The sequence below is a fragment of the Phycodurus eques genome, chromosome 2, assembly GCF_024500275.1.
Source record: "Phycodurus eques isolate BA_2022a chromosome 2, UOR_Pequ_1.1, whole genome shotgun sequence".
In the NCBI taxonomy this organism is placed as follows: Eukaryota; Metazoa; Chordata; class Actinopteri; order Syngnathiformes; family Syngnathidae; genus Phycodurus; species Phycodurus eques.
Genome location: NC_084526.1, coordinates 40,768,842 through 40,781,971, shown reverse-complemented (window position 1 = coordinate 40,781,971; position 13,130 = coordinate 40,768,842). Strand labels below are relative to the sequence as shown.

Genomic DNA, 13,130 nt, shown 5'->3' with positions numbered 1-13,130 from the left:
GAGCACTTTAGTTGCATGAGTGAAAACATTTCAGTAGTGTATGAATGGGGGGAAAATGTAGCAGTATGTATGAAAGCATTTCACTAGTGTATGAGGTCGTTTCAGTCGTGTATATGATAAAAAAAATAATAATAATAATCAATAGGGTGTGAGAGCATTTCAGTGAGTGAAAAAAAAAACTCACTTGTGGGCAAGAGCATTTCAATAGTGTGGATGAAGGAAAAATAAAGCAGCAGTGAGAGCATTTCAGTAGTGTCTGAGTGTTTCAATAGTGTGTTTTTTTATTTTTATTATCGCTATTAGAATATACAGTACTACTTTACGTGTCAGTCTATCTACTTGTCAAAAGACTCACCATAAATTGATAGGCTGTGCAACCTTGTTTGCGATTAAAATAATTACATGAAATACTTCAAATAGTGTGGCACAAAATAGCTACTGCGAGTCAAATATAAAAGGCTTTATTAAACAAACTACATTACCTGCATGATTAGTGCTGGGTGCAAAAGTACAACAGGGCCACTCATGAAATAAAATAAACTATACTGGGACTTGAATGTATACACTTGACCTGCAGCCTCAGGCAACATGGAAAAATTACATGACTACCATAAATATATCTACCACCCATGAGAGAGACTAAAAGAGAAATCGGACATTTTGTGCATATGCAGGCTTCCTTTTCTTTTTCCAAAGTATTGAATGTGATATTTGTAATAGAAATGTGCTGACTTAAAGGTCCCATGCCATCAATTCCTTTTTTATAATCTTTGATGTCCCTTTATTGGGTTTGCAAGACAATTTGGGTTGAAAACGGCCAAAATGTCCTTAATAATAGGAAACGTTAGCCGAAATGACAGCTGGCGACTCCCAACCCCACAGAGGCGGCGACGTGGGTGAAAATCAAAGCGGAGGATATTTCGAGAGCATGGTCCTACGCTCGCATTCAATCACTTTAACGTAACCGGCGCATCGCTCGTTCGCATTTTGGTGACAATTAGCACAAGCTTTGCTATTCAATCCACAGTTACATTATAAATTATAAATATAGTTAAGTATTGTTGTAAACAACACGTATGCTTTTATATAGCATATTTGCTGTTTTGCAAGCGGTTTGGTGTTCAAAGGCGAAAACATTCAATAGACAAACCGTATAAATGTCAAACAAGGTCACGGACGCATTTTGACCAACATTATGCATAACAGAGTGGAAAAATGTGGATTTTGATAGCATGGGAAATTTATTCAATTTTGCATGAATTTCACATTTATACTTGTACTAAGTGATTAGCTAGACCAGTGGTTCTCAAAGTGTGGTACGCTAACGAATCACCATCTACAAAACTGTGCAGTTACAATTACAGTGGCTTAAACTTTTTTTTTTTTTTTTTTAAATCCAGAGTCCAGAAAAGTACATATAAGTACAGCTCCATAGTAGTTGACTTTTAAGTAAAATACATTTGATCTGAGAACCACTGAGCTAGACAATAACTACCGTACTACATTGTTGAATAATTACCCGTAATTTCACGTGTATAATGCACATTCCCCCAACCCCCAAATTGTCAAAAGTCAATAGTGCGCATTATACATAGGTATAGGGGCAAATGGGGAAAAAACATTCACATTATATAAATGTATGCCACCATCTAGTGGTTATGAAAAAGCTGTACACTTTCATTCCAAAATTCCACCGCCACCTAGTGGTTATAAAAAACGTGTAGCCTACACTTTCATTCCAATATGACAGGGGTACGTATGACTGCATGTGTACAGTTGTGCTCCTGAATTACCCTGGCAGAATTTGTCAAATATTTTTTTTTTTTTTTTTTTTAAATATGACTGATGACTGAACAACAACCATCATTCCATTTCTTTATGGTTATGATTTGTTGAATGATAATGCTGTTCTGAAATGCTCGACCATTTAATTTGAATCTCATTCAAATAAAATTAAATGTGTTTCACCTGGTCCTTCATGTTTTCTTTCAAGAATTGTACCCATCTTACACATTCTGCCGGGGTAATCAAACATATGAGCACAACTGTGTGTTTTCTAATTTACTAAATAAAAGTAGGGCTGTGAATTTCAAAATGAGAGCAAGTAAATAATTAAAAAAAGGATTACGTGTTCAAATAAAGTGCTTAACTATAAATAATTCTTTGAAAAAAATTAAACAAAATACAGATAATACTTTTAGGCGGCACGGTCGATGACTGGTTAGAGCGTCTGCCTCACAGTTCTGAGGACTGGGGTTCAATCCCCGGCCCCGCCTGTGTGAAGTTTGCAAAAAAAAAAAAAATGTACCGGCATTACCAGCGGCTCCAACTACCGCAGACAAATTCCTTGTGTGTTTTTTGGACATACTTGTCAAATAAAGATGATTCTGATTCTCCCCGTGCCTGCATGGGTTTTCGCCGGGCTACTCCGGTTTCCTCCCACATCCCAAAAATATGTGTGGTAGGTTAATTGACAACTCTGAATTGCCCGTAGGTGTGGGTGTGAGTGTGAATGTTTGTTTGTTTATATGTGCCCTGCGATTGGCTGGCAACCAGTTCAGGGTGTACCCCGCCTCCTGCCAGATGAGAGCTGGGATAGGCTCCAGCACGCCCGCGACCCTCGTGAGGAGAAGCGGCTCAGAAAATGGATGGATGGACGGACTTCATGTTTTAATCATATGGGTAGAAGCAAAATCATGCATTGTAAAAATGCATTATACATGGGTAGAAGGGTACAGAAGGGTACATGGGTGCGCATTATACACGAGAAATTACAGCACTACATTGTTGATTCATAGCATGAATTATGAACATTGAAGTTATTTTTTGCTTCAGTGGAATTACTGTTTTGGAATATCTGTGAATATTCTTAGTCCATGCATTCCTTGAATCTCCTCCTTCAATGCCTGTGGAGTACAAAACAAAACAACAATATATTACAGGCAGGTAGGGGCATTTACCATCAGTCAAAAACAACACATATCCATGCAGAAGTCCACTTCATTATACACACACTGACCACAACATTAGGTACTAGACTTTACACTGATTTGATCGGGCTGATCGGTATCGGACGATATTTAGCATTTTATGCTGATCGGCTTTAATGTCATAATTCGCCGATCCAATCGATGACGTCATTGATCGGCTCCGCAAAAGACATTTACTCCGCGTCGCCGCGCGCACAGCATATTTGAATCCTAAAGACAGTTCATTTTTAGCCTTGTCGCATGTCTTTTTGACGTAGTACTGTAAATATATGACGGCCAAAGAAGTTATTTATTTAAAAAAAAATAAAAAATAAAAAAAAAAATAACCTCGGCACTGTGGGACAGACAACACGTCTGAGACAGCATCACGTTTTTTACGATCATTGGGTCACAGGTGCTCAGGACAGGAGAGGACGTTCGTTTAAGGCTTGTTGAGGTATGTTCACGTACTTTTAATACGATACGGCTCACAAGCAGGCAATAAAATGTTATGTAGCCTAGCAAGCTAAGGGTTTTACGAATGGTTGGACGTAAACGTGCCGCCGTTCTGTCAAATCGTGCGCTAAAGTTTCAGTGTGGGTGAAGTAATTTAATTAAAAATAAAGTCATTTAATTACAGTAAGTTAGCGCCCATTATTTCTGTCACGCAATGTTAATTTGACTTGACTGATTAGAATACACGATCTGACTAGATCAGTGATTTCCAACCTTTATGGAGCCAAGGAACATATTTTACAATGGAAAAATCGCACGGCACACCAACAAACAAAAATGTCACAAAAAGTGGATACATTAATTACTGTATTTACTTCCTGCCATCTAATAGAAGACCATTCATTTGTTCTGTCTGTCACTATGCCTCACTGGCATAAATAGAGGACCACAGATACATTATTTATTGTAAATATAATTTTTTGAGCAATTAAGTACACAAGTATATACAGTAAATGAACAGGTCATTTAAATAGACACATTGCTCCATCTTGGGATTGGATCGGTGATCGGTTACCGTTTTCTTTAAACTCGCTGATCGGCCCCAAAAATCCTGATCATGTAAAGCTTATTAGGTACACTTGTGAAATCTGGATGCTTTTTGGATTTTGCTGGTGTACCTAATAAACTGTCGAGCAAATATATAATAATGGGCGACATGCTGAGCTAACTGTACTAATTGTTACCCGATTGACAAGCTGGTGTTGCTGAACAGTCCTCTTCCCGTTGAACTCACAAGATTCTATGTGAACTTCGTACATGGCCCCACAGCCGCCTGGACACGAGATATACACACACAAATATGCGCTATTTGGTGAGGGTGTATCCAATGGCTCCTACACAACCTGCCCCGAAAGGAAATGTCAGGCTGTACAGTGGTATTGGTGTCGTAGCGTCGGAGAATTTTCAAGTAAGCGTATTGTACAGACCTAGCGTTCAAATAGTTCCAATCCATGCTGAAGACTTGAAATATGAAGCATGCCCAAAAACATTTCACCTTTTCCTCCGAGGAATAGACAACTGAGAACTTTTGTGGGTAAAAAAAACCCAAACAAACTTGTTGGGTAAAGAATAAATGTTAACAGTAAGGTCCACAGCATGCATATTAACTTAACATCAGTACTACCCATCTCTTTAAAGGCGCTGCAAATGCAAACAGCAGATTTTATTGTGAAAATATCACCTAGCCATTTCTATGGAGATTTCTCTTCCATGGTTTGTGGTTAATATCACTTCTTTCTTTCGCTCTTTTGCCTTACTCAAGGAATTAATAATTTGCTCTAAAAATGTATTCAGATATGTTGTGTATATTGGTAAACTACTTAAATGTATATTCACTTTTAGGGCTTTCTGATGGAACATCGGATTCAATCAATCTTTTCTGAACATAGAAAAGTTATCAATGCATCCCTAGTAAAATCGTCAAAAAGAAAAAACAAGTATAGATACCTGAAAAATCAACTTAAGGACAGTGTAATGAAGTATTGGCACTTGTTAGTATTTGTACTTCGTTACATCTCACCATTGGTAACCATCAAGAAACAAGTTAGCGAGCAGTTCCACATCGAACGGAACTAACTTGTTAAAGCTTTAGATTTGCTCTATTCCCATTTTATTTCACCAGGTCGGGGAGGTTGCAAATAAACGATTTTTTTCTGCCTCAATATATTTAGTTGATGATCATGTAAACTGTCAAGCTTAGTTCAAAATGACCCCGTTAATGTATTTACTATGGATTTCACCGGACGAACCAGATATATCCACAACTTTCAGCGATGACGCTTGGGGAAACTTTTCCCTGAGTACTTTGGCGATGCGGACTTCTCCGTCCGTTTGGGTGGACCGACACCTCCACGCTTGCCCATGGACGACAGCCTGTGGACGCAGCAAACACTGAGCATGAAGTCATTTTGTATGCGGCGTTTAACCTTTTTCAGGTTGACTTCTCGGTTACCTGATTTCTGCAAAGAATCCGGAGTGCGGTTACGCCAGTGCCTGAACCCTTACAAGCGAACATCCTTTGCACGTGTACGTGTATGTATTCACGAGACTAGTACAAATTGTTTACGAAAACGGCTAACATGTCCTTACACAACTGCGTCCCATTTAGATGACGCCACACATCCGGGTATTTTTATTTTTTATTTTTTCCAGCGACTGAGGCTACTGTGTATAAACAACTCGAAACCAGTCCGAAAAAAAACCCTTCTAGTTGAGTTTTGTTGCCGCAAGTATTGTTTCAGAAATATTTATTGGTTCACTGGGGCACCATTTTGTAGAATATGTATTACAATACGAAAACTGCAGTACCCGTCATTGATGTGATGTGATCATGCTAATTAAGATAGCAATCTATTAACTAGCTAAAAAAATACAAAAATACATCATCATAGAAAACACTGACACAGTTTATGTATTTTAAAGAGGAGACATAAAAGCAATGCATCTTTTTTGTAAAATCATGTTTTTTTTGTTAGGGTAATGTTTGTCTATACAGCATATATTTTCTCGTATAAATAGTATAAAAATAAATGCAGAACATAAACTGTGTCTTTTCCATCAAAAGAGAATTTTTTGTCATGGTAAGTCACATTGCACGGCTGTTGTTATTACAGCTATTTCCGTGCTGCTTTATATATGAAAAATTGCCCTGGAAATCTGAATAGTTTTATTTTTAAGGCATGTCAACTTTAATGTTTTCAAATAAACGCTATCGGTCTCTGCAACAAAACAGCCACAAGACAGATGAATGCCTCCTGCTTTTAATGGTAAAAATCAACATTTTGTAGGAGCTTGAATGACAACCATATCTCTCTCTGCAGGTTGTGAAGCCATTAGTGGCTGTTGACTGTTGGCTTTTGTCTCCTTTCAGGACAGCCCTCATCTTTGTTTGTGCACAGGAGTTATATGCACAGCGCAAAGCCAGACAGCCATCAAGTAAATTATCCGTATGTCAGAATTACCCTAAAGAGCAGGCCTTTGTTAGAGCCACTGACGTCATTGTCCTTTAAAGTCGTGTTGTTACCACATTCAGCACAAGCAATGTGCAGGTGCAGAGACAGAGATGGACCGTATCGCTTTTGCTGTCCTGACTTTATTTTTTGTCTTTTACAGCTTGACTTATTTTGTTGCAGGAGAACTAGATGCTCTCTCCTGCCCTGAATATCAGGAGGGCTTTGATGGCTCCTGCTACAAGTTTGTGGGTCTGCAGCGTCCTTTCCTCGGTGCCCAGAAATGGTGCGAGAGACGAGGAGGACACGTAGCCTTCATCCTGAATGACGAGACGCAGCGGTTCCTTCAGAGGCACCTCGATCCAAAGAAAGACTGGTGGCTCGGACTGGCGCCTGCTGCACCGAACCTCACTCTGGAAACTGATGCCACTGCGGGTGAGAGGGCATGTCACATAAACCTAACTGGTCATTGCATACATATAGCTTTGTTTGCTGCACATCTTTTGTGTTTTTAGTGAGTTTATGTGGATTGGAGAGTTGGTTTAAATTGTAAAAGATGGTCATAAATGCTTGGGCAATATAATCCTTTATTTATCCCAAACTGAGCTTCAAAGAGAATTGTGAAATTGACAAATCAACAATGGGCGGTTTGTATTGCAGTCTTAATTACAAAAGAATAGGGTCTGCTTCAAAATTTGAAAATTGGACACGGGATTCAAATTCATTTAAACATAAATATCTAGTACGTCTTGCAAGGTAGATCTAAGAGTATAACTTAATCCTAAACTCTTAAATCTGCAACACATGCCTCACTATTACTACAACTCATATTTATTCCTGCCAATTTGCAAACATTGGAAATGAAGCAACAGGCATGGGCACACATAGCCACTAGGTAGTGTTCAAGCACCTGTCCTTTTTGCCCTGAACCAAAAAAAGTGCCGTTTTCTGCTACAGCCCTTTAAAAACAAAAACAAAAAATTGTCAGTATTCAAAAATAGGAAAAAATGACCCTCTCTGTTATTAATTTTACCCAAAGTGTTTTGAATTCTGACGGGTATTTATTTGAGTCTTTGGGAGAATTGTACATATATGAACGGCGTGTGTTTACTTTTTATATCCACTGTAGCCTCCCGCAGCCTTTGGTAATAGTTGTATTATTGACTGTGTTGATTGTGTTAACAGAACTAAATGCATGAGTCAAAAGTTTTTTTTTTCTTAATTTTATAAATAACTTTGGCGATGAGTGCCCTTTTTTTTTGGCGAGAGCTTCTGCCCTCCAAAATGTCTGTACACGTGCCTCGATGCCAATGAAAATGCATAATACTGTGGTTTGTAATTACAGTGGCGCCTTGAGATACGAGTGACTCGACTGAGATTATCAAGATACGAGCCGTCGTTCGGTCGATTTTTTGCTTTGACATAAGAGCAAAAATGTGGGATACAAGTGCTGGATGGTGGCAGTGAATTCAACTCCGGTCACTTAACCACTAGCATCAGTTCGGCAGATAGTGAAGAATTCTTCTGAATATAAGCTACAAGCTTTTTATTGCCATTCCCTGATGAGGTTTACTGTCAAAACTAAGCATGAAACGAAGAGAATTAATACATTTGTGTACTTACAACTACCACAACTCTGCCTAAGGAATGTCTGTTTAGCTTAATGCTGACAAAAAAATTTAAAACGTCACAGGCGAGCTACCGAATAGCATCAGCGGGCGTGTTCTAACCCTTTTAAGCAACGCATATTTGAATACAAATGGTGGAGAAACACATGTAGAAAGACAATATTGTTATATTGTCTGCACACAGGCAAATATTGTTGATCCTTTGCGATAAATGACTAATACCACTGCAATTTAAGTCAATTGTGAAACTCTTCTTCGTGTGTGTCTCTATGTCTGTAATATACTGCCCCCCAACTGGCCAACATGCACCCCAGAAGGCGCAACACAATGCCCACTAAATTGAGGCAAAAAAAGTGACAACAACTGTTTATTTTTTTACATTCTATTTAATTATGTTATTACTGTATAGTTTTATAAAGTGCATTATAGAGTTTTATTTTTCTTCGGCTGGAATAGATTAACGGCATTTCCATTCATTTCAACGTTATTTGAGCTATGAATGTTTTGAGTTAGGTCTGCTGTCATCTGTTTTTTTTATTTTATTTTTTTCTATTTTTTTATCCATGACATGTTGAATTTCCAAGTATTTCAATAAGTGCCCTTTAAATAATTAACAATGAAAATAATGTCCTCACAGTAGGATAAATCACTGAGTCCTATCTTTGAATAAACAGATTAAAAATGACTGCATTATACCTAGGAATTTACAATAGTCATTATCTCTTTGAATATGTTGCTGTCATCATAGGGGCATAATTAAGTTTATCAGGTTGATGTCGCCAGAACATACTGGACGTCCCTGAATGAGCCAGCGGTTAGTTTTCATTTACTTTGCCTTATTAGGAGGCTTACTGTCAGGTTCCCTGATTTACAACTCCCTCTTTATTTCGCTGGACAAAATATGAGTCATCAATAATGTGTACTGCTTCTATTTCCTTTTATTGTGTTGTTGTTATAAGTCACAAAATGTTCTTACCTGTAATTCAGATGAGCATATTTGAAGCGTTATTATATCCAATGAAATAATAAATGTGATTCCCCACCCCCACCTCCCTTTTCTCTTCTAGTTTCTCTGGCGTGGCTGGATGGCTCAGATGTCAGCTACGATAATTGGGCGAACAAGCCTGATGCACAAGCATCCTGTGGACATATTGTCAAAATGTCAGGCTTCCGGTGGGAAGCGTCAGAAAATTGTACTCGGGAACTTAACTTTATCTGCCAGTTTGGTATGTAAACTATAGTGGTGTTTTTGATGATGTTTTATCCAATTCTGATTAATTAGTTTTTTGTTCGGTTTGCTTTCAGATTCTAGGAGATCTATTGCCTGTGACGGCCAAAACGCCACATTGCAGTGCGGCTCTGGTCAAGTCATAGAAATAGATGATAGCTTCTATGGTCGAAAAACAGTTCACTACTGCCGGACCAAACTCCCCACCACGCCCTCACCTCCTCAGGATAAGTGCACCTGGACAGATGTCGCAGACTCGGTGAAAGGTATTTGTGTGGTCACATCTGTAGTCAAGATGCTCAGAATATCATTTTATTGTTCAAATAGAAGTAATGAATTACTGTTTTGGCAACCATTACATCTGTGTAGTTGAATTTACTGTGGTCCCTCTCGCCATATTGCTGTTCACTTTCTGCGGTGTAACTCTATCGTGGATTTTTAAATCCTAAATATAAAATTTTATGTTGAAGAATTTTTGCTATGTTGCGGGATTTTGCAATTATTCTTTTTCTACAAGGACTAATGTTACAACAGCGTTACCCTTGACAGGTGGTCTAGGATAGGCACCAGCCACCAGTGCACTTTCAATCGCTTTATTGAATAAACGGGAACCAAATTAACACGTAACAAGCACAGTCGTACACCAGCCGATAGATATCCAGTGTCTCAACATGCAGACACGGGTAACCTGAGCTAACAAGAGCTAGCTACACGTTCATTCGCTGTCACTCACCAGGTCAGGCCTAACCTTTCAAAGTCACATACATTCAAAGTTACTGATAGTATAGTGAAGAAAGTAAGGACTGTTACCACAAGGGGACACAAATAATACCTGCAGCTCAAATGCATATTTTGTATTAGTATTATGCATAAAGCTTTAAAATATGTTGTATTGTATAGGGTTGCTACATCAGAGATTTTTGTCCGTTGCAGGTGTTCTGAAATGTACAAAGGCATGTTCAGAAGCTAAAGCCACAGGCCTTTGCCAAGGCCTAACAATCCTACACGTCAGTCTTTATGACATGCTAGGCTACTGTTCTAGTCCTGTCCTCCAATGCAAGTAAACTGTAACTCCCAAAAGGGAAATCAAACTAATGTATCTTCACATTTGTCTGGGTACTTGTCCAAAATGGGAATCAATTGAATATTGTGTGAATGCGTAGTCCTCACAAGCAACAAATAGTGATCAAAACATTACTTCTCAGTCACACACTTGGGGCAGGTAACTGATGAGAGTTGGGAAAGATGTCTTGAAATACAATTGGTCTAAACATGTTAGTCTGCAGCTAACACAACACGAGACATGTCCTGGCTGATCCAGCAATATGATACTGTTATGTCAGTGATTCTCAAAGTGTGCTACGTGGACTCCCTCTAGTGGTTTGTAAAGAATCACTGAATTAAATGTTAAAACTCTCCATAATTTTACACTGTTTCACACTTTTTGTTTTGAATCCAGTACAGTACATTTTTAAATAGAGTTCAGTTGTGTTGAACTTACAAGTACAATGCAGTTGTATTTAATCTTTTAGAACTGTTTGTTTTCCAACAGGCGGCACGGTGGACGACTGCTTAGAGCGTCAGCCTCACAGTTCTGAGGACCCGGGTTCAATACCCGGCCCCGCCTGTGTGGAGTTTGCATGTTCTCCCCGTGCCTGTGTGGTATTTTCTCCGGGCACTCCGGTTTCCTCCCACATCCCAAAAACATGCATTCATTGGAGACTCTAAATTGCCCGTAGGCATGACTGTGAGTGCGAATGGTTGTCTGTTTCTATGTGCCCTGCGAATGGCTGGCAACCAGTTCAGGGCGTACCCCGCCTCCTGCCCGATGACAGCTGGGATAGGCTTCAGCACGCCCCCGACCCTAGTGAGGAGAAGCGGCTCAGAAAATGGATGGATGGATGGATGGATTTTCCAACATGTATTTACACACAGTGTTAATGTCCAAACTGTGCATAATAATTGTTGCACTGGCTTACAATCATATTAAATATATTTTTTAGGAATAAAACGTTTGCTTTGTTTTTGATTAACCTAATTTTGTTTTAATTATGGTGGTACTTAGAGAGCTAATTATTTTTTTGAGGTGGTGCTTGGTGTAAACAGTTTGAGAACCACTGATGTGTTTTCTGTGATGCCACCACAGATGGGTGACAATGATGGCAAAAATAAATGATGCGATAATCGTAAAACCAGAACCTGGAACTTATGGCGACATATGAAAGTGTTGCAGTGCTCAGTAAACTGTAAGAAATATAATTAATCAAACAGTTTGACCGTGTTACAAATTAATTGAGTACGTTACTGTATTTCTTATGGGAAAATCTGATTTGAAGTCATCCGGCATCACAGAGTAGATGGTGTTTGACTTTGGAGGTTCCACTGTAATGGACAAATGATATGCTCCTTGACTTCTGAAACATCACTGCATACTCTTTTGGCCTTTCGTGTCATTCCAGGGAGTTGCCACGGACTACAGGCCTGCCAAGCTCCAGCAGATGCCAAGTCTTATGGTGAACCCTGTCCTCTGTTAGGAAGTTACTTGTCTGTGGAGTACCACTGCAAAGATGGTCAGATATACTCCTCTAACATCTCTGCTCCAATAAAAGTTACATGTTAGTGATGAAATGCTCAAGCAGTTTGAGTGTAACTCATGAGTTTAGAAATCAAATTGTGTGTGTATTTAAATGTAGTGATGTGATTTCTTCTCAGGACTCCACTTGCTGATGAGTAACTTGGCAGCGGTATTTGATAATGTTACTATCAATATCAAGTGGCTCCTGCAACCTTATGAGGGAAACCTTACATGCGCTCTGAATGCTGGAGATGGCCACACTATTGATGCCATCACCCCAGAAGAGTGAGCTCTAATATTTGTATTATAGTATGTTAGATACACACCTGCCAGCCGCAACTTTATGATCAATTACAACACATAATGAAAATCAATAACAGGGCTGTACAGGATATCCCGCTTGGCGTATACCACTTTTCAGGAATCCAAAAACACGGCATGTTTGTTGAACCCTTAACATTGCGTCATCAAAGAGAGCAAGCCATCTTCAACACTTTAGATTGCTCAATAATTTGTAAAAATAACAAACCCACGTGGGGACTGAGCAATAGTATACATTTGTGAAAAAATATGGAATTTACCAAATTTAGACATTGGACATTTCCACCCAATGGTGACAATATTTTCTGCCTTTTCAACATAAATAATGATTTAAAAAAAAAAAAAGTTCACTGACAGTCAATCAAAATGGAACATAATGACCTACGTGGAGGCATGCAGCGCGTATTATATTGTCCAAATGGTCATAACATTATGACTACCTGTACAACCCAATAAGATCAAACATCAGAGAAGTAGTGGTACAACATTTGTGATTAGCATTACAGTATTACAAGTTTAAAAGTTTATTACCTCTCTCACAGTGCCAATTCTAATTTAAAATAATAATTTGAAATTTTGGATTGATCTCATTAGGTTATGTCGGGCAATGATTCCCAACCACTGCTCCACGACACGAGTCTTAGTAGTGAGAAATTATCCAATTTGACCTAATTGGTTTGAAATGAATTGAATGAATTAATCAATTATATATTTATACAAAATGTATCTTTGTTCATCTACAACCCCAATTCCAATGAAGTTGGGACGCTCTGTTAAACATAAATAAAAACAGAATACAATGATTTGCAAATCATGTTCAACCTACATTTAATGGAATACACTACAAAGACAAGATATTTAATGTTCAAACTGATGAACTCGATTGTTTTTAGCAAATAATCATTAACTTAGAATATTATGGCTGCAACACGTTCCAAAAAAGCT

The 13,130-nt window shown here is 38.6% G+C and overlaps 2 protein-coding genes across 6 annotated transcripts in view; one reads left to right on the top strand and one right to left on the bottom strand.

Annotated features, from left to right (window-relative positions):
- Nucleotides 1-242: 242 nt before the first annotated feature.
- bola3 (bolA family member 3) lies at nucleotides 243-5,589 on the bottom strand. 2 transcript variants are annotated; one of them, XM_061670688.1, is made up of 4 exons: nucleotides 5,437-5,589; nucleotides 5,213-5,357; nucleotides 4,169-4,257; nucleotides 243-2,906 (listed from the first exon to the last, which is right to left on the bottom strand). In XM_061670688.1, the coding sequence occupies exons 1-4, from the start codon at nucleotides 5,497-5,499 to the stop codon at nucleotides 2,841-2,843; spliced, it is 363 nt and encodes a 120-aa protein (XP_061526672.1). In that variant the 5' UTR covers nucleotides 5,500-5,589; the 3' UTR covers nucleotides 243-2,840. The 2 variants fall into 2 exon arrangements, with proteins under 2 accessions (XP_061526672.1, XP_061526673.1); XM_061670689.1 differs by having other exon boundaries at nucleotides 426-2,906; nucleotides 5,234-5,357.
- A 53-nt stretch (nucleotides 5,590-5,642) lies between these two features.
- LOC133399264 (polycystin-1-like protein 2) overlaps nucleotides 5,643-13,130 on the top strand; it is a 29,080-nt gene continuing 21,592 nt past the window's right edge. For all 4 annotated transcript variants that reach the window (XM_061670679.1, XM_061670678.1, XM_061670677.1 and 1 more), the window contains exons 1-7: nucleotides 5,643-6,250; nucleotides 6,355-6,419; nucleotides 6,597-6,868; nucleotides 9,129-9,287; nucleotides 9,367-9,555; nucleotides 11,749-11,859; nucleotides 12,002-12,149. In XM_061670679.1, the coding sequence (XP_061526663.1) occupies nucleotides 6,164-6,250; nucleotides 6,355-6,419; nucleotides 6,597-6,868; nucleotides 9,129-9,287; nucleotides 9,367-9,555; nucleotides 11,749-11,859; nucleotides 12,002-12,149 (1,031 nt within the window). In that variant the 5' untranslated portion in view covers nucleotides 5,643-6,163. The remainder of the gene's footprint in view (nucleotides 6,251-6,354; nucleotides 6,420-6,596; nucleotides 6,869-9,128; nucleotides 9,288-9,366; nucleotides 9,556-11,748; nucleotides 11,860-12,001; nucleotides 12,150-13,130) is intronic.

Bases quoted from the DNA above. Each gene is read 5' to 3' on its own strand.
- bola3 (XM_061670688.1), bottom strand. From the start codon at position 5,499: ATGTTCGCTTGTAAGGGTTCAGGCACTGGCGTAACCGCACTCCGGATT. The intron at 5,358-5,436 runs GTAACCGAGAAG...CTGCGTCCACAG, and splicing joins GGATTCTTTGCAGAAATCAG to GCTGTCGTCCATGGGCAAGC. The intron at 2,907-4,168 runs GTAACAATTAGT...TGTACTCCACAG, and splicing joins AACACCAGCTTGTCAATCGG to GCATTGAAGGAGGAGATTCA.